This window comes from Pseudophryne corroboree, chromosome 10, assembly GCF_028390025.1.
Source record: "Pseudophryne corroboree isolate aPseCor3 chromosome 10, aPseCor3.hap2, whole genome shotgun sequence".
Lineage (NCBI taxonomy): Eukaryota > Metazoa > Chordata > Amphibia > Anura > Myobatrachidae > Pseudophryne > Pseudophryne corroboree.
In genome coordinates, this window is record NC_086453.1 from 114,794,219 (window position 1) to 114,819,736 (window position 25,518).

At 44.3% G+C, this 25,518-nt stretch overlaps 1 protein-coding gene across 3 annotated transcripts in view; it reads right to left on the reverse strand.

Moving 5' to 3' along the window:
- The window catches only part of LOC134966190 (sulfotransferase 2B1-like), a 187,642-nt gene that overhangs the window by 20,927 nt on the left and 141,197 nt on the right, over positions 1-25,518 (reverse strand). For all 3 annotated transcript variants that reach the window (XM_063942749.1, XM_063942751.1, XM_063942750.1), the window contains 3 exons: positions 11,385-11,511; positions 11,208-11,302; positions 7,961-8,141 (listed from right to left, as the gene is read on the reverse strand). In XM_063942749.1, the coding sequence (XP_063798819.1) occupies positions 7,961-8,141; positions 11,208-11,302; positions 11,385-11,511 (403 nt within the window). The remainder of the gene's footprint in view (positions 1-7,960; positions 8,142-11,207; positions 11,303-11,384; positions 11,512-25,518) is intronic.

Here is a 25,518-nt window from a genome sequence, read left to right on the forward strand (position 1 = left end):
TTAGAGCGCCACTGACCCAGAGACTAAATCTCAGCATCGGAATGGCCTGCGACAGCCACAGATGTCGCAGCCCCGATACGAAATGAATGCGTCCCATACTCTTCCGAGGATAAGCCCAATGCAGCCAGACAACGCTTCAAGACAAGACAAAACTGGTATTTTGTAACCGGGATCCCATCTGCATGCATCAACCATGCCCCAGACAGGTCTGTCCGCACCTGCAGTAAGGCCTGAGCCAGTGTCACAGGACACACCCTATTGTCTGAGCATGGCTGAAGCGAAAGCCAACGCCCTCTACCAGCCTGGTCAGTCTTGGAATGCCACAGGTGACACAAAAGAACCTCAGGTTGAACTGTTACGTCCTCACAAGAGAGGGGAGATTCAACCCATTTGGAAGGAGCAACAAGCTCACAAACCCAGAATGCTCCATGGAACGCCATGGAAAAACTTAAACGGAACAATAAACTTTCATATGAAGAGTAACATACCTCTGAAACCGAATCCAAAAGACGGAGCAATAGCACATTGTCAATCGGTCATCTGCAATCAACCGACGGGGGAATTGACCGGTACCAACCCCTCAATGCCCTTGACACCAGAAAGGACCTTGAGGGATCAGGCCTATCGTAAAGTGATGAAAAATAAGAAACTCCTGCCAGAATACGCCTCACTACAGCAACCGAACACCCTTGAGTGTAAAGGCTCCATACGAAAGCCAGCATAGTTTTACGTAAACCCTTACCTGCCTGAGCCGCAGATTTACGGAAAAGCTCCCATTCAAGCCAACCCACCAGATAGCAGCGCAATGTTCTTGGTGCAATCGCATGCATTGCTAATTCCTCCATGCTGGCCTGATCACCTGCCAAACATAAAGAGGACATGGGTCACCCACTAACTCCGCCTGAGGAGCTAGTGCACAAAATCTAGGCCAATCAAATCTAGAAAGCGCATTCGCAATTACATTTTGAACCCCAGGCACATGTTTTGCTACAAACTGAATGTTAAGGATAAGGCAGTGAAGAACAAGCATGGACAGCAAACGAACAACCGGCATAGAAGAGCAACTCTGCTGATTGATCAAACCAAAAAACAATGCTAGAGTTGCTCAAACGGTCCGCCCACAACTCCAATGCCACCAATAAGGGAAACAGTTCAAGCAACAGCATGTTTTTTGTCAACCCCTCTCGGATCCAATCCGCCGGCCAAGTTACGGCACACCAAGAACCGTTGAGAAAAGCCCCAAAGATGAATGTGCCCACAGCATCAGTAAAGAGCTGAAGTTGCAAGTTGCTGCAGGCGGGAGCTGGCCAAGTCAGTACGCCACTGAACTGGGAAAGAAAGATATCCCAAATCCTCAAATCTCGTTTTACCTCAGCTAACAACCTTACCTGTGCTGGAGCACAATGCCGGATGTGGAGTGCTCCAGCTTTCTGCAAAACATCCTACCCATGGGCACCACCCAGCAAGCAAAGTGAAGTAGGCCTAGCATGGACTGTATCTGACACAGCTTGAGCTTACCAACTGACAGCGCCACTGTAATAGCCTCACGCAACCTATCTATCTTATCGTGAGGAAGACAACAGCAGCCAGCCAGGGTATCAATCTCGATACCCAAAAAGTACAGCCTCATCACAGGCCCTTCAGTCTTATCACGCGCCACCAGTACCCCAAAAAATGCAAAGAGCGCCTGTACCGAAAACAGGAGTTCACCGCAACGGGGCGAATCTGCCGGACCAATGCACAGGAAATCATCAAGGTAGTGAGCCACCCCACTTTCCCCGGTGCCAGCCATCACGCACCAGTGTAGGAAAGTGCTAAAACATTTGAAAAAGGCGCACGAAATAGAACAGCCCATGGGCAAGCACTTGTCAATGTAGAAACCATTCGACAAGCGAAAGCCCATGAACCGAAACGACTCAGGATGTAGCGGCAGCAGGCAAAAGGCAGATTCCACATCAATCTTGGCCAACAAGGATCCCTTACCAGAAGCTCTAAGCAGATCCAATGCCTGATCAAACGACTGATATCGCACCCGACACAATTTTGCAGGAATGGCATTGTTTCTCGAGGATCCGCATGGGTAAGACAAATGCTGTATCAGCTGATATTTACCTGGTTCCTTCTTGGGGACTATACCCACCGGATACAGAACCAGGTCCGCCAAAGGGGGTGATGGAAAGGGTCCAGCCATTCGGCCTAACGTGACCTCCTTTCGAACCTTCTCCAACACCACCTGCAGCAATTTCCTTGCAGATTTCAAATTTTTGGGTAACCCCACCGGGACTGCCCCAAAAATTGGCAACCGAAAACCGTCTCGAAAACCTGAATACAAAAATGCAGCCTCAGCCCTGTTGGGATACATCCTCAACCAACGCTCCATCCGGCTGAGTCGGATTGGAGATGCGGCCTTACTTAGACACGCCCCCTGCGGACGGCCAGACGGAGGCAGGCTCTGCTTTTGCGCGCAGGCAGTCCTTAGCGGGGTGCGAACCTCCGCAACGGAGACAAACATGCCTACATTTAAGACGGGTTCCTGCGGACAGCCGGAATTGTTGAAGGCATAACACCTACCTGGATTTGGCGACGGAGGAGCCCCTCGAAAGGGAGGTAGCGGACGCCGCGGCGCAGGGACTACCTGGGTAGAAGTTGACCGTGGGAGCTCCAGCCACACCTCAACATCTTTATACCCAAAGTCAATAACAGATGAACGCGACTGCTTATGCCGGAATTCCTCATCATGCGTCCGCCAAGAATTATCACTATCGGAGTGGAAATTGGAATGTATCAAATGGAGATATTTGATGACATTCATGTGTTCCTGAGGCCGGGTCTCCAGATAACATGCAGCGAACATGAAAAAATCGGCTTGCCATCTGTGATATGAACAATAAGTATCTTCGCCCATGCCACCTCGCCGCTTCGCTGCCCTAAGCGCTTTCTTATTCTTAGCTGTCAGCGCAAACAAATTAATGTACTTCCCCTTTTTAATCCTATCGCGAATACTATGACGCACTGCCGTATTAACGCAATGGACTACCTCCCCTCGCAGGCACACCGGTGACCCAGAACTGCTTTCATTGGAGGAGCGGGACCTCCTAGCCCGACATCTAGAACGGCAACGGCTGCGCCTTGACCATTTTGCGCCCTTCCCTTCTGAGCTATTCGAACTAGAACTAGAGGAAGAAGACGACGATGCTGCCCACTTGCTGGATTGCTTGGCAGGCGCAGGAGACCCACCTGAAGGACCTGCAACTGCATCACCTTCTGCCGCACGACCCGAAGCGGCTTGCACCTCCACCACAACATCCGGGTTAGCACTTGTGGAGACATCCAGAACAGGAGCGGACAACGAGGCATCGAAAGAGACAGTGGGAGCTGAAGAATTGGTACCAAGCTGGGTGGAAGAAAGGGGCATCTGCACCCCCAAATGCAGCAAGCACCTGACCAGCAAGGGTACCTAGGTGTTCCTTTCCATGTGCCATCTGCAAAGATGTAGTATCCGGACGTGATTGCACAGCTGCCGTACCAGTTGCCTGCGAAGGTAACCCAGCCAACAATGGGGCCAAAACTTCTGCCAGCGACACCAACTTTTGGATCGCCTCTAACGCTTTGGAATGGTCAGGGGTAGCATTCGCCGATGCAGTAGTGATGGTGACAGGGAGCGCAGGCGTGACTGCGGGGGTGGAGCACCTCTGAGGAATTAAACGGGAGCATTGTAGCCATGCACGCTTAGCCCTGCACAATGGAGACAGCACCCGAAGCGGAGTTAAAGAAGGTGCTGTGCCTATGCTGCCATCCCGGACCCCCGTAACTTGGGGTTGTGGTGACTGCTCGACCCTAGCTGCCGTGACTGATGTCCCCGGGAGCCTCGGTGCCAGTCCTAGAATGGCAGCATGGTGGATCGCTGTTGAAGACACCACATCAGTGATCCCATCTGACACTCCACCCTGTGAACACCCCCCACATGAATCACCACCTCACTATACAGTGGGACGCTAGCGGCAATCCCATCTACCATTCTGGACCCGTCAGCCACTTGCTCCAGGCTGTGGCCACCTGCTGCCCCATGAGTGTCCCCCTGCACAGGAGGCTCATCACAATTAGCACTAACGCCTCTCACCCGCATGCCCCCCTATGCTGTGGCACCGCAGGAGAGGGAGAAGCCTGCCTTACCTGTCCCCTGAGATGGCAACCAGCCACAGCTTCTCCCTCCTGCATGCCAGTGAACCTACGGCATAGAACTAAGCCCCGCCCCCTCTATGGCCCAGATCGCGGGAGCGTAGTCGCCCATGTCCTGATCCCCCGGCAGCGGCCGCCGTCGGGGACATCCTAGGTAGCCTGTGCTGCTGCCGGGACCCGGCGGCCGTGGTGCTAGGCCATGCGGGCGCAGCACTGGAGTCAGCAGCAGGGGCAGCCCGGCGAGCGCGGGAGCGTGAACGCCCACGACCGGACCCCCCAGCAGCACGCCCGTCATCAGCCGCTGCTGGAGAGAGCACCACTTGCTCGCGCTGACGCAGGTACCCGGCTGGTGCAGGGCCAGGCTCGGCCCGGCGAGCGTGTCGGGGGACAGCACTGAAGCCACAGGAACTGGCAGCAGGGGCATTGGTCAGATGTGGCCGCACGGGCTCAGATACCAGATCCGCCCGGCGACCGCTGTGAGCAACAGCATGGAAGCCAGCAGCTGCCTGGCTCCCAATAACATAACCATCCATAAAGCAGGCGGGGGGAAAGGGGGAAGAGAGGAGCTGAGGGCGAGACATGCTGAGAGGGAGCAGAACAGGGAAAGGATTAGTGATGAGCTATATAGTGAAGAATAGAGGATGAAACAGAAGGTAGTACAGAAATCTAAAAGAAAAACTAAAGATTAGGAAAACAGCACAATTAATCAGTGATTAGAAGAGCTCAAAATCTGTCCAGAAAAACAGGAACCAAGAGGCAGATAACCTGCCTCTGCCTAGTTTCAAACAAAACTCTCCTCCCCACCTGACCACCATTGGCTGACCCCTACCATGCCATTACAAAAAAAAAAAAAATCATAACACATGCTTAAAGTGGCAACCCTCAAAACCCCATTGTGGTTTAATATGACCTCAGTGCTTGCTTACATATATATATTCAGCCTTCGGTCGGACTTCTCCTACAATACCCCTTTAATACATTTAGGTGAAACTAAAATAATGTGAAAAGGGTGTGAAAACACCCTTTTTCACATTGTTTTAGTAAAAATAATGTTAATAAAAAGGCCCCAAAATCTTTAACTGACATTGTACCTCTTTGGGTTCTTATCCAGTGCAATCTCAAATAGTAATTGGAATGAAAGAGCATTAAAGGGCACAGAAATCATTTGCAAACCTGGTGGCTGTGTAGAAAATCAATACCACTGTATCACATACAGTATATTAGCCAATTCAAAAAATTCTCATAGCATTGCTCATAGTCCAAATAATATCATGTGAGCATCCAGCAAATTATATCACTAGCAATATAAGCTTAATGACCTCGATGCAAATGGTATCACATAGGCAATATCAAAGAGAGATTGAGTAGAGAATAATCCAGCAGATCTTGTCCCTGCTGATATCTGCTTTCTCACCCTCTTGATCGCCTGGTAGATCAGGATAAATCAGCGGAGGGTGGATGAGAGTATAGCCGGACCTCTGCTGGTATGAAGGAAAGTAAAGGGCCCTTCTGCTGTTTCTGTTAGAGCGTAGCTGACACCCTGATATCAGCTGACATTGCAGGGTGTCACGCCGCAATTCAGAAATGGAGAGAGGGCTGAAGGAGAAAAGAGTGCTACCTTCGTCAGGGTGTAATAGATGGTGGTGTGTGCATTTTCATTCAAGCATGCTGGTCCTGTTTATCCAAACTGACAGTGGCATTAACACATATTCAGTGGTCAGATAACCGGTTTCACCTGAGGGCTTGTTCACATCTCTAACGCTGCCAGCATTTTTTTTTCCTGCAATCTCAGGATTATGCAATTTTCAATTCCCGAATCCTAGGATTGAAAAAATGGTCCCTAGTTCTGAGTGTCCTTTCATGAACTATTATTGTTAGAGGTTGGGGAAGCTATGCTGAAGCACTTGTAGGCAATAAGTACCTTCCATAGTGCTATTGGTTGTAATCTAATAATTACTGGGAATCTCTACTGTGTAGTATGTGTGATGGAGGACAGCTTTAAAGTAATAGGTAAGTGAATTACAGCTACTGTAGGTTCCTTCATGCTTCGCTCTAATGCAGAAAACTGTTGGTGAGGTGTAATTATTTCTTCTTGACCTGATAGTACATTCAGTACAGTGGGTTACCTGGCAACACCCCCATCCTGACCTCACCAACAATTTGCATAGGCAAACGCAGGGGGGGTTCCGGTTGCCTGGAATCCCCCTTCCACTTGGCAAGTAGCTCAAATTATGACAACAGCAATGGTATATAATACGATTACTAGAGCTGCCGTTACATCAGGCAGTTTATGCCCAGTGGTAGCAGCTTCTTCTACCAAGTTTGCTGTGTGTGTTGATCTGATAGATCCACAATCAGTGCATTGGACCAGAGAGAGTAGCTACCAGTAATAATAGACAGGAGTCTTACCATGAGGTGGGAGAATGTGTGCTTAGAAAGTGCAGTACTGGTTCTATTATGTTTGTGTATTTATTCATTATGGTATGTTTAACCTTTTCCTGGACACTTATTTATATTATTTCAATGTTTGATGCAACCTATACTACAGGCCATCTGTAGTGTTAAATATTAATACTGTATTCCATTTCTATACAGTATCCAGTGTATAAAAAGACTAATGTCCTCGGTCGTTACTAGTTCTTCTACAGCTCCCCTAGAATCCTGCACTTGCTCCAATGTCCTGCAGTTTTGGAGATTGTGGACTTCATTTGGACCCCCCCCCCCCCCTCTAGAAATCCTGCATTTGCCACTGATTTGGGCTGCCTCTGCCGGATGTCACATCTTGATGACAGGCTTTTCTGCATGCTCTGCTCCCAAGGACACATACTTCATATACAAACAGGCTGTGCAGGTCTGTCATCTAGCCAGATGCCTCAGCAACACCCCACAGTCACTTGTTGGTTCTCCCTTTCCTTTTATATAGCCAGCCTTGAGTCTACTCAACTCAGAGGCACCACTGTGTGATATCTTGTGATGCAGGATATCATAATAATAATAATAATAATAATAATAATAGTAACAACAACAACAACAACAACAGATATCTTAGTTGCATACATTTGCAAATTCCACAACTTCAAGAAGCTTCTACAATGGGTAACTCTAACAAATGATATCACCGACATGGGGTCACATATATCAGTTTATAGTCTAGCATTTGGAATAAAACTTTGCAAGAGGTACCACAACTTAGAAATGCCATAGGAGGCCCGGACACACCAAGGAGTGCTACAGAGCTACACCAACCAGTGCTGCAAAAGAAACAAATGATTGCAAATGTGCAATTACAGATGTGTCTTTATACACTATTGCTGAAGTTGTGCCAACAGTCTCTCTTGGCACTACATGTCCCATGCAACTCTGTTAGGGCCAGGTGTCTTTTTCGCTTCTTTTTCACCCGACAGTGCAATTGAGTCACAATGTGATGCAACTAGGAAACACCAGGAGACTGTCCCGATCAGTATGATGTTTGAATATCTGTGTGTGAATGGTTCTGAATCTGTATACGAAGTGCTATGAAGCAGTGGCCACAACAATTGTCCATGCAATGTTCCGTTATGCTTCTTACAGACTCAGTCGCACACAGAAATACAAGTGTTGCATATCGAATTAAGCAGTGCATTAATCAGTAGTGAGACTGCGAGTTGGGGACACATCTGTAAAGGCCAAGGAGCCAGAAAGGAATTTCAAAATAGAACATCATGATCAGTATGTATCTTCATTAAAAAAAAATACACTTTGAGATAAACAATGGAATGATTTATTATTATTTTTTTCTCACCTTTTCTAATAAATGGACTTTTCTCATGGTCCATGTAAATATCCTGGAGAAGAGTAAAATTAGCCATTTTGTTTTCTTTCATATTCTGGAAAGAAGCATTTTCAACCACAGAATCCAGAGCTCTTTCATCTAACTCCTTTCCAAGAAATTTGCAAAGCTTTACCACACTACCCCGCAGGTCCTGTGATGGATTTGGTGTACAGAAAAAAATAATAGTAATCGGCATAATATTAGAACATTTTTCATCTTTTTAAAATAAATAATTAAAAACTACAACTAACTACTGATAAATATATATATATATATATATATATAATGCTCAAAAAAATAAAGGGAACACTTAAACAACACAATGTAACTCCAAGTCAATCACACTTCTGTGAAATCAAACTGTCCACTTAGGAAGCAACACTGATTGACAATCAATTTCACATGCTGTTGTGTAAATGGAATAGACAACAGGTGGAAATTATAGGCAATTAGCAAGACACCCCCAATAAAGGAGTTGTTCTGCAGGTGGTGACCACAGACCACTTCTAAGCTCCTATGCTTTCTGGCTGATGTTTTGGTCACTTTTGAAAGTTGGCGGTGCTTTCACTCTAGTGGTAGCATGAGACGGAGTCTACAACCCATACAAGTGGCTCAGGTAGTGCAGCTCATCCAGGATGGCACATCAATGCGAGCTGTGGCAAGAAGGTTTGCTGTATCTGTCAGCGTAGTGTCCAGAGCATGGAGGCGCTACCAGGAGAAAGGCCAGTACATCAGGAGACGTGGAGGAGGCCGTAGGAGGGCAACAACCCAGCAGCAGGACCGCTACCTCCGCCTTTGTGCAAGGAGGAACAGGAGGAGCACTGCCAGAGCCCTGCAAAATGACCTCCAGCAAGCCACAAATGTGCATGTGTCTACTCAACGATCAGAAACAGACTCCATGAGGGTAGTATGAGGGCCTGACATCCACAGGTGGGGGTTGTGCTTACAGCCCCACACCGTGCGGGACATTTGGCATTTGCCAGAGAACACCAAGATTGGCAAATTCGCCACTGGCGCCCTGTGCTCTTCACAGATGAAAGCAGGTTCTCACTGAGCACATGTGATAGATGTGACAGAGCCTGGAGACGCCAAGGAGAACGTTCTGCTGCCTGCAACATCCTCCAGCATGACCGGTTTGGCAGTGGGTCAGTAATGGTGTGGGGTGGTATTTCTTTCCATGTGCTCGCCAGAGGTAGCCTCACTGCCATTAGGTACCAAGATGAGATCCTCAGACCCTTTGTGAGACCATATGCTCGTGCTGTTGGCCCTGGGTTCCTCCTAATGCAAGACAATGCTAGACCTCATATGGCTGGAGTGTGTCAGCAGTTCCTGCAAGACAAAGACATTGATGCTATGGACTGGCCCGCCCGTTCCCCAGACCTGAATCCAATTGAGCACATCTGGGACATCATGTCTCGCTCCATCCACCAAGTCAATATAGTTTGCCCACCTGTTATATATTATTATATATCGTTTATTGGTTTGTATGATTTTGGGCTGTCGTATCTCCATGCTGTCGGCGCACTGTGGGGTTAACTACTCTACAGACATGCCTATGGCTGGGGACACAGACAGCAGCAACTTCACCTGTCTCCCAACCACCTGTCTGCCACTGCACGCTAATACAGATCTGCCTGCACTACACAAATGTCGCGCTGCCGGAGCGGGTTACTAAGGAGAGAGCCGGGTTTGTTTATTATGGCAACGCAACCCACGTGCACGGAAGAAGCCATCAGGCAGCTGCTATGACGCGCTGCCTCCAAGTGACGGGCTTCCTGTTCAAAACTTTTGGTGCCCTCTCTGCTATTTAAAAGGACTCCGGGCAGAGTGTTGAAACGGCTGTCGGGCGGACTGTAGCAGTGGGTTATATCCAGATGGTTTGTCAGGAATAAAACCCCTTTTTTTCACCTACTAAACGTGAGTGCTGGTCTAATTCTTTTTTCTATTGTGGAAGAAGTGAGTGTTTATATATATATATATATATATATATATGAAACACAACAGTATCTTTATCTTGCGCCAAGTTCAAAGCAGCACAACGGGAGAGGTTCCTGTTGGAGGACCTCAATAGCATACAGAATAAAAAACAGTTTCCCAAGTGCGCTAAATAAGACTGTATCTACAATGATTCTTCCAGTGTTGTTTCCATAAGTCAGAATTGAATACTGGAGAAGATTTGCATCTGGGAACCTGTAATGGACACCCCTCACCAAGATGGTCACCCAAACAAGAGGCCCAAGGCCAATTAGTAAAAAATAGTTTTAATAACACATGTTTTATATATATATATATATATATATATATATACAAACAAAGTTCAGCACTCACCAAAGCAAGCTCACTTATCTTCACAACATCAAAAAATAAATAAATGATGGGGGTTTAGTTAGTGAATTGGCCAATGCATGGAAGCCTGCAAACCGCTCGCCAAGGTACCCCACCTTCATGCAGGACCTACACTATCACAGAGTCACAAAAATTAAAACCTGGCAACTGTATCACACATATTATAACGGCAAATATGCCTACTTGGTTTACTGTGTACCTGTACATACTCCATGGCTTTTAAAGGTACACTGGTCACCTGACACTGGCTGATAAATTACTAAAGAACAGCTGACTCAGGTTTAAGATAATTAGGTTTGCTATGGGTGCATGAACAAAACTGTGGCCACAAGCTTTGTTCATGCCCCCCTATGCAAACCTAACTATCTTAAATCTGAGTCAGCTGTTCTTTAAACATAGAAATCATTCATGTTTTATATACACCCAATACACATTGCCTGACGGTAATTTTCTACAATATTTTTAATAATTTTGTACTCAAAACTAAGTTTGTGTACATAAACAATAATAATTTATGCTTCACGTACAGTATCTTTCTTTCTCTCTCTCACCCTCTCTCTCTCTCTCTCTCTCTCTATATATATATATATATATATATATATATATATATAATTTCAAATTGTCGATAGCTGGAGACTAATTTTAATAAAGTTGATACAATTATTATGTGATCAATATACCTCAATAAACATAAGCAAAATAATATTTTGGAATCTGTAATCCTTAAAATTTGATTTATTTGAAGATCATCATAAATACTAAATGCTAATTGGGATATTATTTTTTATGAGTATTAGCTTAAAAATATTTTAAGAATAATCATCATTAGTTTATTTTATATTTAGTTGGACAAAAAAGAAAAACAATTCACCATCTGAAGATCATTATACGTCTGGAACATAAAATTTTCTTTCCCCAACATTTCCATCCATCCCTTGACATGATCAAACCAAGATCCATAGGGCACTGGAAATAAATATATACTGTATACTGGAAAAACATATATTTAATTTACAAATATGTACAGTTTATCTTCTGAATCACTTACAGGCTCCTGATAAATAATCTTTAAGAAACTGATCAAAAGTTTCTGGTTCTTCATAGAACACGCTCATTTTGGCAAAATATAAAAGAGAAACCACAACATCCTTAGGCTCTCTGATTGTATATATGACCTGAAGCAAAAGCAAGAAATAAAAATCAAGAATATATTTTAATACAGTATGCTTATTTTGCACTGGATGATTGTAGTCTTATCAGGAAGATTATGGGAATATCATAATGGTGTTATGAAAAATATATAATATCTAAAGTAACTTAGACCAAATGGTTTTCAGCAGATAGCCCTGTACAAGCAAGCAGTGGGTTTCATGAAGTGGATGGAAATACTTCAGTAGCCTGTTTTCTGTCCCGTTACGTTGACTATTTACTCAAAGATTCTCTGTTATCACAGAAGAGCAATCAACATTTTTATTGTCTATGTAAGAGCTCACCAGAGCCTAAGAGACTGTCTAGTATTCAAAATCATTATATATGAATTCCTTAATGTAACCATAATTGGTCAGAGTGTTTCTGTCAATAATCCATGGTTAAGAAGACCACTGTATACTAACTCATGTATGTCAATGACATATACAGGCTCCAGAAGGAACATATGGGGAAAATGTTTAGTAAAAGTAATGCTTTATGATTCAAAACAGAATTCAGCTATATTTTAGGACTTAATATTAGAACAGTTTTGGAATAATAGAGCAATATACCAGTTGTAAAACAGATTAATAAATGGGCACACCTCTTTTAGTATGTATGTCAGAGAGAGGTGGGGTTGAGCACAGAAGAAAGTTAAAAAAATTATGCAATGATTTTTTTAAATGTCAATTTTTTTCAATCATTTAGTGAGTCAATCTTTTAGTGAGAATTGTATTCCTCCATGATTGCATGCATTATAGCTCATACCGAAAAAAAAGGCTTGCAAATTACAGTCTGGCCATCAGAAGTGCTCTTTGTCTTCTAGATCCTAAATAAAGTAGAGATGAGCGCCTGAAATTTTTCGGGTTTTGTGTTTTGGTTTTGGGTTCGGTTCCGCGGCCGTGTTTTGGGTTCGAACGCGTTTTGGCAAAACCTCACCGAATTATTTTTGTCGGATTCGGGTGTGTTTTGGATTCGGGTGTTTTTTTCAAAAAACCCTAAAAAACAGCTTAAATCATAGAATTTGGGGGTAATTTTGATCCCAAAGTATTATTAACCTCAAAAAACATAATTTACACTCATTTTCAGCCTATTCTGAACACATCACACCTCACAATATTATTTTTAGTCCTAAAATTTGCACCGAGGTCGCTGTGTGAGTAAGATAAGCGACCCTAGTGGCCGACACAAACACCGGGCCCATCTAGGAGTGGCACTGCAGTGTCACGCAGGATGTCCCTTCCAAAAAACCCTCCCCAAACAGCACATGACGCAAAGAAAAAAAGAGGCGCAATGAGGTAGCTGTGTGAGTAAGATTAGCGACCCTAGTGGCCGACACAAACACCGGGCCCATCTAGGAGTGGCACTGCAGTGTCACGCAGGATGGCCCTTCCAAAAAACCCTCCCCAAACAGCACATGACGCAAAGAAAAAAAGAGGCGCAATGAGGTAGCTGTGTGAGTAAGATTAGCGACCCTAGTGGCCGACACAAACACCGGGCCCATCTAGGAGTGGCACTGCAGTGTCACGCAGGATGGCCCTTCCAAAAAACCCTCCCCAAACAGCACATGACGCAAAGAAAAAAAGAGGCGCAATGAGGTAGCTGTGTGAGTAAGATTAGCGACCCTAGTGGCCGACACAAACACCGGGCCCATCTAGGAGTGGCACTGCAGTGTCACGCAGGATGGCCCTTCCAAAAAACCCTCCCCAAACAGCACATGACGCAAAGAAAAAAAGAGGCGCAATGAGGTAGCTGACTGTGTGAGTAAGATTAGCGACCCTAGTGGCCGACACAAACACCGGGCACATCTAGGAGTGGCACTGCAGTGTCACGCAGGATGTCCCTTCCAAAAAACCCTCCCCAAACAGCACATGACGCAAAGAAAAAAAGAGGCGCAATGAGGTAGCTGTGTGAGTAAGATTAGCGACCCTAGTGGCCGACACAAACACCGGGCCCATCTAGGAGTGGCACTGCAGTGTCACGCAGGATGTCCCTTCCAAAAAACCCTCCCCAATCAGCACATGATGCAAAGAAAAAGAAAAGAAAAAAGAGGTGCAAGATGGAATTATCCTTGGGCCCTCCCACCCACCCTTATGTTGTATAAACAAAACAGGACATGCACACTTTAACCAACCCATCATTTCAGTGACAGGGTCTGCCACACGACTGTGACTGATATGACGGGTTGGTTTGGACCCCCCCCCAAAAAAGAAGCAATTAATCTCTCCTTGCACAAACTGGCTCTACAGAGGCAAGATGTCCACCTCATCTTCACCCTCCGATATATCACCGTGTACATCCCCCTCCTCACAGATTATCAATTCGTCCCCACTGGAATCCACCATCTCAGCTCCCTGTGTACTTTGTGGAGGCAATTGCTGCTGGTCAATGTCTCCGCGGAGGAATTGATTATAATTCATTTTAATGAACATCATCTTCTCCACATTTTCTGGATGTAACCTCGTACGCCGATTGCTGACAAGGTGAGCGGCGGCACTAAACACTCTTTCGGAGTACACACTTGTGGGAGGGCAACTTAGGTAGAATAAAGCCAGTTTGTGCAAGGGCCTCCAAATTGCCTCTTTTTCCTGCCAGTATAAGTACGGACTGTGTGACGTGCCTACTTGGATGCGGTCACTCATATAATCCTCCACCATTCTATCAATGTTGAGAGAATCATATGCAGTGACAGTAGACGACATGTCCGTAATCGTTGTCAGGTCCTTCAGTCCGGACCAGATGTCAGCATCAGCAGTCGCTCCAGACTGCCCTGCATCACCGCCAGCGGGTGGGCTCGGAATTCTGAGCCTTTTCCTCGCACCCCCAGTTGCGGGAGAATGTGAAGGAGGAGATGTTGACAGGTCGCGTTCCGCTTGACTTGACAATTTTGTCACCAGCAGGTCTTTCAACCCCAGCAGACCTGTGTCTGCCGGAAAGAGAGATCCAAGGTAGGCTTTAAATCTAGGATCGAGCACGGTGGCCAAAATGTAGTGCTCTGATTTCAACAGATTGACCACCCGTGAATCCTTGTTAAGCGAATTAAGGGCTGCATCCACAAGTCCCACATGCCTAGCGGAATCGCTCAGTGTTAGCTCCTTCTTCAATGCCTCCAGCTTCTTCTGCAAAAGCCTGATGAGGGGAATGACCTGACTCAGGCTGGCAGTGTCTGAACTGACTTCACGTGTGGCAAGTTCAAAGGGCATCAGAACCTTGCACAACGTTGAAATCATTCTCCACTGCACTTGAGACAGGTGCATTCCATCTCCTATATCGTGCTCAATTGTATAGGCTTGAATGGCCTTTTGCTGCTCCTCCAACCTCTGAAGCATATAGAGGGTTGAATTCCACCTCGTTACCACTTCTTGCTTCAGATGATGGCAGGGCAGGTTCAGTAGTTTTTGGTGGTGCTCCAGTCTTCTGTACGTGGTGCCTGTACGCCGAAAGTGTCCCGCAATTTTTCTGGCCACCGACAGCATCTCTTGCACGCCCCTGTCGTTTTTTAAAAAATTCTGCACCACCAAATTCAAGGTATGTGCAAAACATGGGACGTGATGGAATTTGCCCATATTTAATGCACACACAATATTGCTGGCGTTGTCCGATGCCACAAATCCACAGGAGAGTCCAATTGGGGTAAGCCATTCCGCGATGATCTTCCTCAGTTGCCGTAAGAGGTTTTCAGCTGTGTGCGTATTCTGGAAAGCGGTGATACAAAGCGTAGCCTGCCTAGGAAAGAGTTGGCGTTTGCGAGATGCTGCTACTGGTGCCGCCGCTGCTGTTCTTGCGGCGGGAGTCCATACATCTACCCAGTGGGCTGTCACAGTCATATAGTCCTGACCCTGCCCTGCTCCACTTGTCCACATGTCCGTGGTTAAGTGGACATTGGGTACAACTGCATTTTTTAGGACACTGGTGAGTCTTTTTCTGACGTCCGTGTACATTCTCGGTATCGCCTGCCTAGAGAAGTGGAACCTAGATGGTATTTGGTAACGGGGGCACACTGCCTCAATAAATTGTCTAGTTCCCTGTGAACTAACGGCGGATACCGGACGCACGTCTAACACCAACATAGTTGTCAAGGACTCAGTTATCCGCTTTGCAGTAGGATGACTGCTGTGATATTTCATCTTCCTCGCAAAGGACTGTTGAACAGTCAATTGCTTACTGGAAGTAGTACAAGTGGGCTTACGACTTCCCCTCTGGGATGACCATCGACTCCCAGCGGCAACAACAGCAGCGCCAGCAGCAGTAGGCGTTACACGCAAGGATGCATCGGAGGAATCCCAGGCAGGAAAGGACTCGTCAGACTTGCCAGTGACATGGCCTGCAGGACTATTGGCATTCCTGGGGAAGGAGGAAATTGACACTGAGGGAGTTGGTGGGGTGGTTTGCGTGAGCTTGGTTACAAGAGGAAGGGATTTACTGGTCAGTGGACTGCTTCCGCTGTCACCCAAAGTTTTTGAACTTGTCACTGACTTATTATGAATGCGCTGCAGGTGACGTATAAGGGAGGATGTTCCGAGGTGGTTAACGTCCTTACCCCTACTTATTACAGCTTGACAAAGGGAACACACGGCTTGACACCTGTTGTCCGCATTTCTGGTGAAATACCTCCACACCGAAGAGCTGATTTTTTTGGTATTTTCACCTGGCATGTCAACGGCCATATTCCTCCCACGGACAACAGGTGTCTCCCCGGGTGCCTGACTTAAACAAACCACCTCACCATCAGAATCCTCCTGGTCAATTTCCTCCCCAGCGCCAGCAACACCCATATCCTCCTCATCCTGGTGTACTTCAACACTGACATCTTCAATCTGACTATCAGGAACTGGACTGCGGGTGCTCCTTCCAGCACTTGCAGGGGGCATGCAAATAGTGGAAGGCGCATGCTCTTCACGTCCAGTGTTGGGAAGGTCAGGCATCGCAAACGACACAATTGGACTCTCCTTGTGGATTTGGGATTTCAAAGAACGCACAGTTCTTTGCGGTGCTTTTGCCAGCTTGAGTCTTTTCAGTTTTCTAGCGAGAGGCTGAGTGCTTCCATCCTCATGTGAAGCTGAACCACTAGCCATGAACATAGGCCAGGGCCTCAGCCGTTCCTTGCCACTCCGTGTGGTAAATGGCATATTGGCAAGTTTACGCTTCTCCTCCGACAATTTTATTTTAGGTTTTGGAGTCCTTTTTTTTCTGATATTTGGTGTTTTGGATTTGACATGCTCTGTACTATGACATTGGGCATCGGCCTTGGCAGACGACGTTGCTGGCATTTCATCGTCTCGGCCATGACTAGTGGCAGCAGCTTCAGCACGAGGTGGAAGTGGATCTTGATCTTTCCCTAATTTTGGAACCTCAACTTTTTTGTTCTCCATATTTTATAGGCAGAACTAAAAGGCACCTCAGGTAAACAATGGAGATGGATGGATTGGATAGTTTACTAGTATACAATTATGGACGGACTGCCACGGTTAGGTGGTATAAAAAAACCACGGTTAGGTGGTATATATTATAATAATAATACAATTATGGATGGACGGACTGCCTGCCGACTGCCGACACAGAGGTAGCCACAGCCGTGAACTACCGCACTGTACACTGGTTGATAAAGAGATAGTAGTATACTCGTAACAACTAGTATGACACTATGACGACGGTATAAAGAATGGAAAAAAAACCACGGTTAGGTGGTATATATTATAATAATAATACAATTATGGATGGACGGACTGCCTGCCGACTGCCGACACAGAGGTAGCCACAGCCGTGAACTACCGCACTGTACACTGGTTGATAAAGAGATAGTAGTATACTCGTAACAACTAGTATGACACTATGACGACGGTATAAAGAATGCAAAAAAAACCACGGTTAGGTGGTATATATTATAATAATAATACAATTATGGATGGACGGACTGCCTGCCGACTGCCGACACAGAGGTAGCCACAGCCGTGAACTACCGCACTGTACACTGGTTGATAAAGAGATAGTAGTATACTCGTAACAACTAGTATGACACTATGACGACGGTATAAAGAATGGAAAAAAAACCACGGTTAGGTGGTATATATTATAATAATAATACAATTATGGATGGACGGACTGCCTGCCGACTGCCGACACAGAGGTAGCCACAGCCGTGAACTACCGCACTGTACACTGGTTGATAAAGAGATAGTAGTATACTCGTAACAACTAGTATGACACTATGACGACGGTATAAAGAATGCAAAAAAAACCACGGTTAGGTGGTATATATTATAATAATAATACAATTATGGATGGACGGACTGCCTGCCGACTGCCGACACAGAGGTAGCCACAGCCGTGAACTACCGCACTGTACACTGGTTGATAAAGAGATAGTAGTATACTCGTAACAACTAGTATGACACTATGACGACGGTATAAAGAATGAAAAAAAAACCACGGTTAGGTGGTATATATTATAATAATAATACAATTATGGATGGACGGACTGCCTGCCGACTGCCGACACAGAGGTAGCCACAGCCGTGAACTACCGCACTGTACACTGGTTGATAAAGAGATAGTAGTATACTCGTAACAATTAGGATGACACTATGACGGTATAAAGAATGAAAAAAAAACCACGGTTAGGTGGTAGGTATATAATAATAAATAATACAATTCTGGTCGGACGGACTGCCTGCCGTGTGCCGACACAGAGGTAGCCACAGCCGTGAACTACCGCACTGTACACTGGTTGATAAAGAGATAGTAGTATACTCGTAACAATTAGGATGACACTATGACGGTATAAAGAATGAAAAAAAAACCACGGTTAGGTGGTAGGTATATAATAATAAATAATACAATTCTGGTCGGACGGACTGCCTGCCGTGTGCCGACACAGAGGTAGCCACAGCCGTGAACTACCGCACTGTACACTGGTTGATAAAGAGATAGTAGTATACTCGTAACAATTAGGATGACACTATGACGGTATAAAGAATGAAAAAAAAACCACGGTTAGGTGGTAGGTATATAATAATAAATAATACAATTCTGGTCGGACGGACTGCCTGCCGTGTGCCGACACAGAGGTAGCCACAGCCGTGAACTACCGCACTGTACACTGGTTGATAAAGAGATAGTAGTATACTCGTAACAATTAGGATGACACTATGACGGTATAAAGAATGAAAAAAAAACCACGGTTAGGTGGTAGGTATATAATAATAAATAATACAATTCTGGTCGGACGGACTGCCTGCCGTGTGCCGACACAGAGGTAGCCACAGCCGTGAACTACCGCACTGTACACTGGTTGATAAAGAGATAGTAGTATACTCGTAACAATTAGGATGACACTATGACGGTATAAAGAATGAAAAAAAAACCACGGTTAGGTGGTAGGTATATAATAATAAATAATACAATTCTGGTCGGACGGACTGCCTGCCGTGTGCCGACACAGAGGTAGCCACAGCCGTGAACTACCGCACTGTACACTGGTTGATAAAGAGATAGTAGTATACTCGTAACAATTAGGATGACACTATGACGGTATAAAGAATGAAAAAAAAACCACGGTTAGGTGGTAGGTATATAATAATAAATAATACAATTCTGGTCGGACGGACTGCCTGCCGTGTGCCGACACAGAGGTAGCCACAGCCGTGAACTACCGCACTGTACACTGGTTGATAAAGAGATAGTAGTATACTCGTAACAATTAGGATGACACTATGACGGTATAAAGAATGAAAAAAAAACCACGGTTAGGTGGTAGGTATATAATAATAAATAATACAATTCTGGTCGGACGGACTGCCTGCCGTGTGCCGACACAGAGGTAGCCACAGCCGTGAACTACCGCACTGTACTGTGTCTGCTGCTAATATAGACTGGTTGATATTTAAAGAGATATTAGTAGTATACAACAATACTATACTGGTGGTCAGGCACTGGTCACCACTCCTGCAGCAAAAGTGTGCACTGTTAATTAATATAATTGTACTCCTGGCTCCTGCTAACAACCTGCAGTGCTCCCCAGTCTCCCCCACAATTAATTATAAGCTTTTAATTTATACATTGATGACTGTGCAGCACACTGGGCTGAGCTGAGTGCACACAGACTGAGTCACACTGTGTGACTGACTGTGCTGTGTATCGTTTTTTTTTTCAGGCAGAGAACGGATATAGCAGAGAGAACTGAACGGATATATTATATTAAATAAAAGTTAACTAGCAACTGCACTGGTCACTGACTGTGGTAAACTAACTCTGTCTGCGACTCTGCACAATCTCTCTCTATCTAATCTATCTATCTCTATTCTAATGGAGAGGACGCCAGACACGTCCTCTCCCTATCAATCTCAATGCACGAGTGAAAATGGCGGCGACGCGCGGCTCCTTATATAGAATCCGAGTCTCGCGATAGAATCCGAGCCTCGCGAGAATCCGACAGCGTCATGATGACGTTCGGGCGCGCTCGGGTTAACCGAGCAAGGCGGGAAGATCCGAGTCGCTCGGACCCGTGGAAAAAAAAGTGAAGTTCGTGCGGGTTCGGATTCAAAGAAACCGAACCCGCTCATCTCTAAAATAAAGCATTATCAACTGTGAATGTGGTAAAACATTAAAGCATGATACCATCCAGCCTTTCTTCCTTGAGATAGACTTCTCCTCAGTCTGTGCAGGGTAGTCCTTTCTCAACTAAATTAAGTGGCCAATATCTTTTCCAAAAAGACTAGTGGATAACTGTTGTTTCTTTGATCAATGTGGAAAGAAGACCAAACATAGCAATCAATGATCTTTCTCAAAAAGTGCAAGATGCAAAACTCCCTCCAGATTATTTTAATCTATTCAACATATTATTCCTACTTGGGATCACAAATATAATTTATGTGTCCTCTCTGTTGAAAGGGAAACTATGATATTAATCCGAGGAACATTTTGGTGGGCCAATTAATTTTTGCATGCCCTGAATGTACGTACCATAAACAGTTATTGAAAAGCTTGCAGTTGGTCTTATTTTTCTCCTATCTGTTTCAGTAAAAATATGGACCAATATTTCTAAAAAGTTTATTATTGCTCTTATTCTTTCCAATTTGGGAATCAGCAAGTCAGATATTGTTTTTCTGGATTTGATCATTGTGGCCAATAACTTTGAAGAGATTAATAAAGGGTTGTATTGTGATACCTCTTGCAATTACCTTTTAAGTTTTAAAAATTGACACCCCAGATCTACAACTCTAATATGTCAATTGCCAAGGAATAAAAGGTTTTGTTTGGTCAAAAAAGTTATTATTCCCAGATTAAATATTGTTCATATTATACAATGAAGATTCTAAACAACTATTAGCCCATTCTTTCCATGGATCCAATCAGTTATATATGTGACTCATGAATATAATATATATCAGCTACAGTGCAGGCGGTGCAACACTCTCAAGGTTTTAATAGTTTACAATAATTTTATAACAATTTGTTAAATTGGCTCAATTTTCTCTAATGCAAGCTATCCCTGTGGTGGCTGTAAAGTGTGTCAGTATATGGAAAGAGCCATAGAGTTCATGGACTAAATCAATAGAAAATATAAATGAGCCCACAAATGAATTATAGAAATAGGATGGGAGTAAAATACTTTAATTATTGTATAATCTCAGTAAGAAACCAAAGCTTCTAGTATTAAATGGCAACTTCTCATTAATGCCTTAAGAGCATTTAAGGCAACAATAACAATGTGGTTTAGCTGCAGATAACTGCAACTGATCTTCTATAATAAATTATGACAGAAAGAGTAGGAGAAATAAGATTTGCAAATATTTTAGCATAAACCTTCAAGTCTGTGTTAATCTAATCTCACATAGCTCCAATGATGCATTTTGCCCCTTAAAACTCTGAGAATATAATGTGCTGGGGGAAAACCAGGGGTGAAAGAGCGCCCCCCTTTCTGTTTGCTGTGACCTCTCGCTTTTCAAGCATCTGATAAGTATCTCCAGAGTGATTGAGCAGCTACCACTGTGTTTGCATGTGTGAGTAGGCATTGTATGGGAGCAGCATTTGGAAGGCATGCTGGTCCTTCTAGTGCTAATGGGAGATCCTAGGGGTGGTCTTTATCATGAGGCCTTATGATAGACAAATCACATGGCCCTATGTGGGCACTGCTATCATGCATTGTAGGACAGCTGTTATCAGAGAAGTCGTGAAGTGGCTCAGCAGCTTCCAATGAATTTGAAAATATGTAACAAATATCTCTGAAATTCAATTACCAGATGGGTTCAAGTATTGTTACAGGTATTAGTCAGTGTGCTGGGAGGATACTAGGGGGGAAAGCGCCCCCCTTTCTATTTGCTGTGACCCCCTCCCTTTTCAAGCACCTAATAAGTATCTCCATAGTGATTAAGCAGCTACCACTGTGTGTATTTGCATGTGTCAGAAGGCATTGTGTGGTAGCAGCATTTGGAAGGCATGCTGGTCCTTGTAGTGCTAATGGGAAATCCTAGGGGTGGCTCTTAGGTAAGCTAGCCCTAAATCTGGATGTAATTTTGTATGGGCCTTTATAATAAGGGCTTACTATAGACAAATCACATGGCTCTATGTAGGCACTGCTTTCATGTAGTGTAGGACTGCTAGTATCAGAGAAGCCGTGAAGTGGCTCAGCAGCTTCCCATGTATTTACAAATATATGTAACAAATATTTCTGAAATCCTATTACCAGATAGGTTTAAGTATTGTCACAGGTATTAGTCAGTGTGCTGGCGGGGATATCAGTGGGGAAAAAGCACTCCCCCTTTCTGTTTGATGTGACCCCTCCCTTTTCAAGCACCTGATAAGTACTGTATCTCTATAGTGATTGAGCAGCTACCGTTGTATTTGTTTGCAATATAATGTGTCTTCATGATCCTGCAGAACCTTCCTGGATCTCATGAGGTACTTTCTGATGCAGTCTCCATACTCTGAGGCTGGGGGTGCAGCAGTACAACACCACAACCAAGCCCTACTATATGTACACTCCCTAAGGACTACGCCATCACCTCAAGCCCCTATATCTTCACTAGATTAGGTGAAAGAAATGTAATCTACATAGACTACTCTACAGTTTGTGGTTGTAGGTGTTAAACATGATTGATCACTCGAATATGTGGATTGTGCTAGAAATGAGTATTTCCTTATAGCAGGATTCAATATTCTCCCTTAGTTGATAAGGCAGAATTATTTTTATCAATTTCCACTCAGTAAATCTGATATTACTGTAAGTAAGAATTGTCCAGTGTCAGTATAATTGTGGTGTACTGCAGAACAAAAAAGATGTTGGCAAAGAGTGTTAGGCAACCCTCATTTGGAGTAAAAATGGAACATTACACACATATCTTTACAAACATCTGGAAATCAATGTAGTACCAACTCTCAAGGCTATTAGTCCTAGACAATTAATAAAATAATCTCTGAATCAGAATGACCCTTATTATTTTAAAAGGCTAACTACAATTTTCATAAATGTACTGAGCCTATATGTGCAACAACACAAGAAAGTGACGGCTCTCTTATTTGGAGAGTTAAACACTTGAACATTATGAGCATGAATTAATGTTGGACATACTATATGTACATTTGCATCACAGAAAATTGGACTTGCTTAAAATTTGTAGACTGTACATGGGTACGGAGGAAGAAGTCAACACTTATAGTGCAGTTGCTTGGATTTGAGAGAGGTGTTGGGAATCAAATTGCAATGTCCACATACTGTACTTTGTATGAGAATAACGTTTTGCACTTTATTTATTTATTTATTAGCAGTTTCTTACATAGCGCAGCATATTCCATTGCACTTTACAATTAGAACAATAGTTATAGAACAAAACTGGGCAAAGACAGACAGACATAGAGGTAGGAATGCTCTGCTCGCAAGCTTACAATCTATAGGGAAATAGGCATTGATAAACAAGGATAGATACTACCTGTTGCATAATGGTCCACCAGATTGCTAGGTTCTTAATGGGTATATGGAATGGAATTTGGTAGGCTTATCTGAAGAGATGAGTATTCAGGGAACGTTTAAAGGTTTGGAGACTAGAGGAGAGTCTTATTGTGCGTGGGAGGGCATTCCACAGAGTGGGTGAAGCCCAGATAAAATCCTGTAATTTTGAGTGGGAACAAGTAATGCAGAGATGCAGATCCTGTGCAGAATGGAGAGGTCTGGTAGGGAGATATTTTGAGGTGAGTGAGGAGATGTATGATGGTGCAGTTTGGTTAATAGCCTTGTATGTTAGTAAAAGTATTTTATATTTAACATGGTAGAATGCCGGTAACCAAAGGAGGGACTGACAGAGTGGATCAGCAGACGAATAACATCTAGCGAAGAAGATTAGCCTGGCAGTTGCATTTAAAATGGATTGTAGTGGTGAGAGCCTATGTTTTGGAAGTCCAGTAAGGAGACTATTACAATAATCAATGCGGGAGATGATGAGTGCATGGATTAGAGTTCTTACGGTGTCTTGTGTAAGATAAGGGCATATTTTGGATATGCTTTTTAGGTGCATGTAACATGATTTAGAGACAGATTGAATGTGTGGAACAATGGACAGCTCAGAGTCAACGGCAGACACCTAGGCAGCGAGCTTGTGGGGTAGGGTAGATAGTCGCATTGTCAACAGTTATGGAGAGATCAGGTTGTTAACTATTCTTGGCTGGTGGGAAAATAAATATTTCTGTTTTGGAAATGTTGAATTTAAGGTGGCGAGATGACATCCAAGATGAAATGGCAGAAAGGCATTCAGTGACACAAGCCAATACAGATTGTGATAAATCTGGGGAGGATAGGTAGATTTGAGTATCATCAGCGTACAAATGATACTGAAATCCGAAGGAGCTGATTAGTTTACCAAGAGATGAGGTATAGACTGAGAACAGCAGAGGATCCAAGACTGAGCCTTGCAGTACTCCAACTGATAGAGTTAGAGAATAAGAAGTAGAATCAGAGAAGTGAACACTGAAAGAGCGATTAGATAGGTAGGATGAGAACCAAGTAAGGGCTGTGTCCTGAAGACCTAGGTATTGTAGTGTTTGTATGAGAAGAGAGTGGTCAACAGTGTCAAAAGCAGCAGAGAGATCTAGAAGAATAAGTAATGTGTAATGGCCTTTCGATCTAGCAGTAACTAGATCATTCACTACTTTGGTCAGTGCCATCTCTGCGGAGTGTTGGGCATGAAAGCCTGACTGATGTGGGTCCAATAAGTTGTGGGAGTTAAGAAAGTGTGCAAGGCGAGTGTAGGCAAGTCTCTCAGGTAGCTCAGAGGGACATGGTAGCTGAGAAATGGGACGGTAGTTAGAGAGTGTGTTTGTGTCAGAGTTCTGGTTTTTTAGAATGGGAGTAATTGTTGCATGTTTAAACAGAGAAGGAAAGATACCAGAGAGAGAGAGAGAGATATTACAGATTTTAGTTAAGGTTGGGATAAGCACAGGAGACACTTCAGTATATCAGTATATCCTAAATAGCCACTTGGTAAGTTGGTACTTATATATCAGGAAATAAGTATAAGCGGCTTGGGGCTTCTTAATATGGAGAAGCTACAGTATATTTCTGGAAGACCTGTTTTCTCCCTATCATAGACACACCTTTTGGTTTAATGTAGGACTTTGTCCTTACCCATTGTTAGGGAATTCCAGCGCTATGTGTGTGAGACCCCTAGAGCCAGTGAGCAGGTCTTCTTCCAATAACATCTGCTCCTATTACCTTAGAGCTGTATGCACTCACCGGTACTTGAGATGTCACCTGGACATAAAACTCTGGCAGTTGGAGCTCACACAATAGGTTAGAGACCACAAGGTAATAAACCTGCAGGGTAACAGCTAACAAGCCAAGAGGTAATTTCAGGCAGACTGGATAGAGAAATGGTAATTGCAGATAGGCTTGACAAGAGGAGGTGACTAAAGACTGCAGGACTGGATATGCACTGGTTACAGGACAATGATAACGGAAGTAACAAAGTGTTTGTTACAGGTCAACACAGCCAGTCGATGGTTAA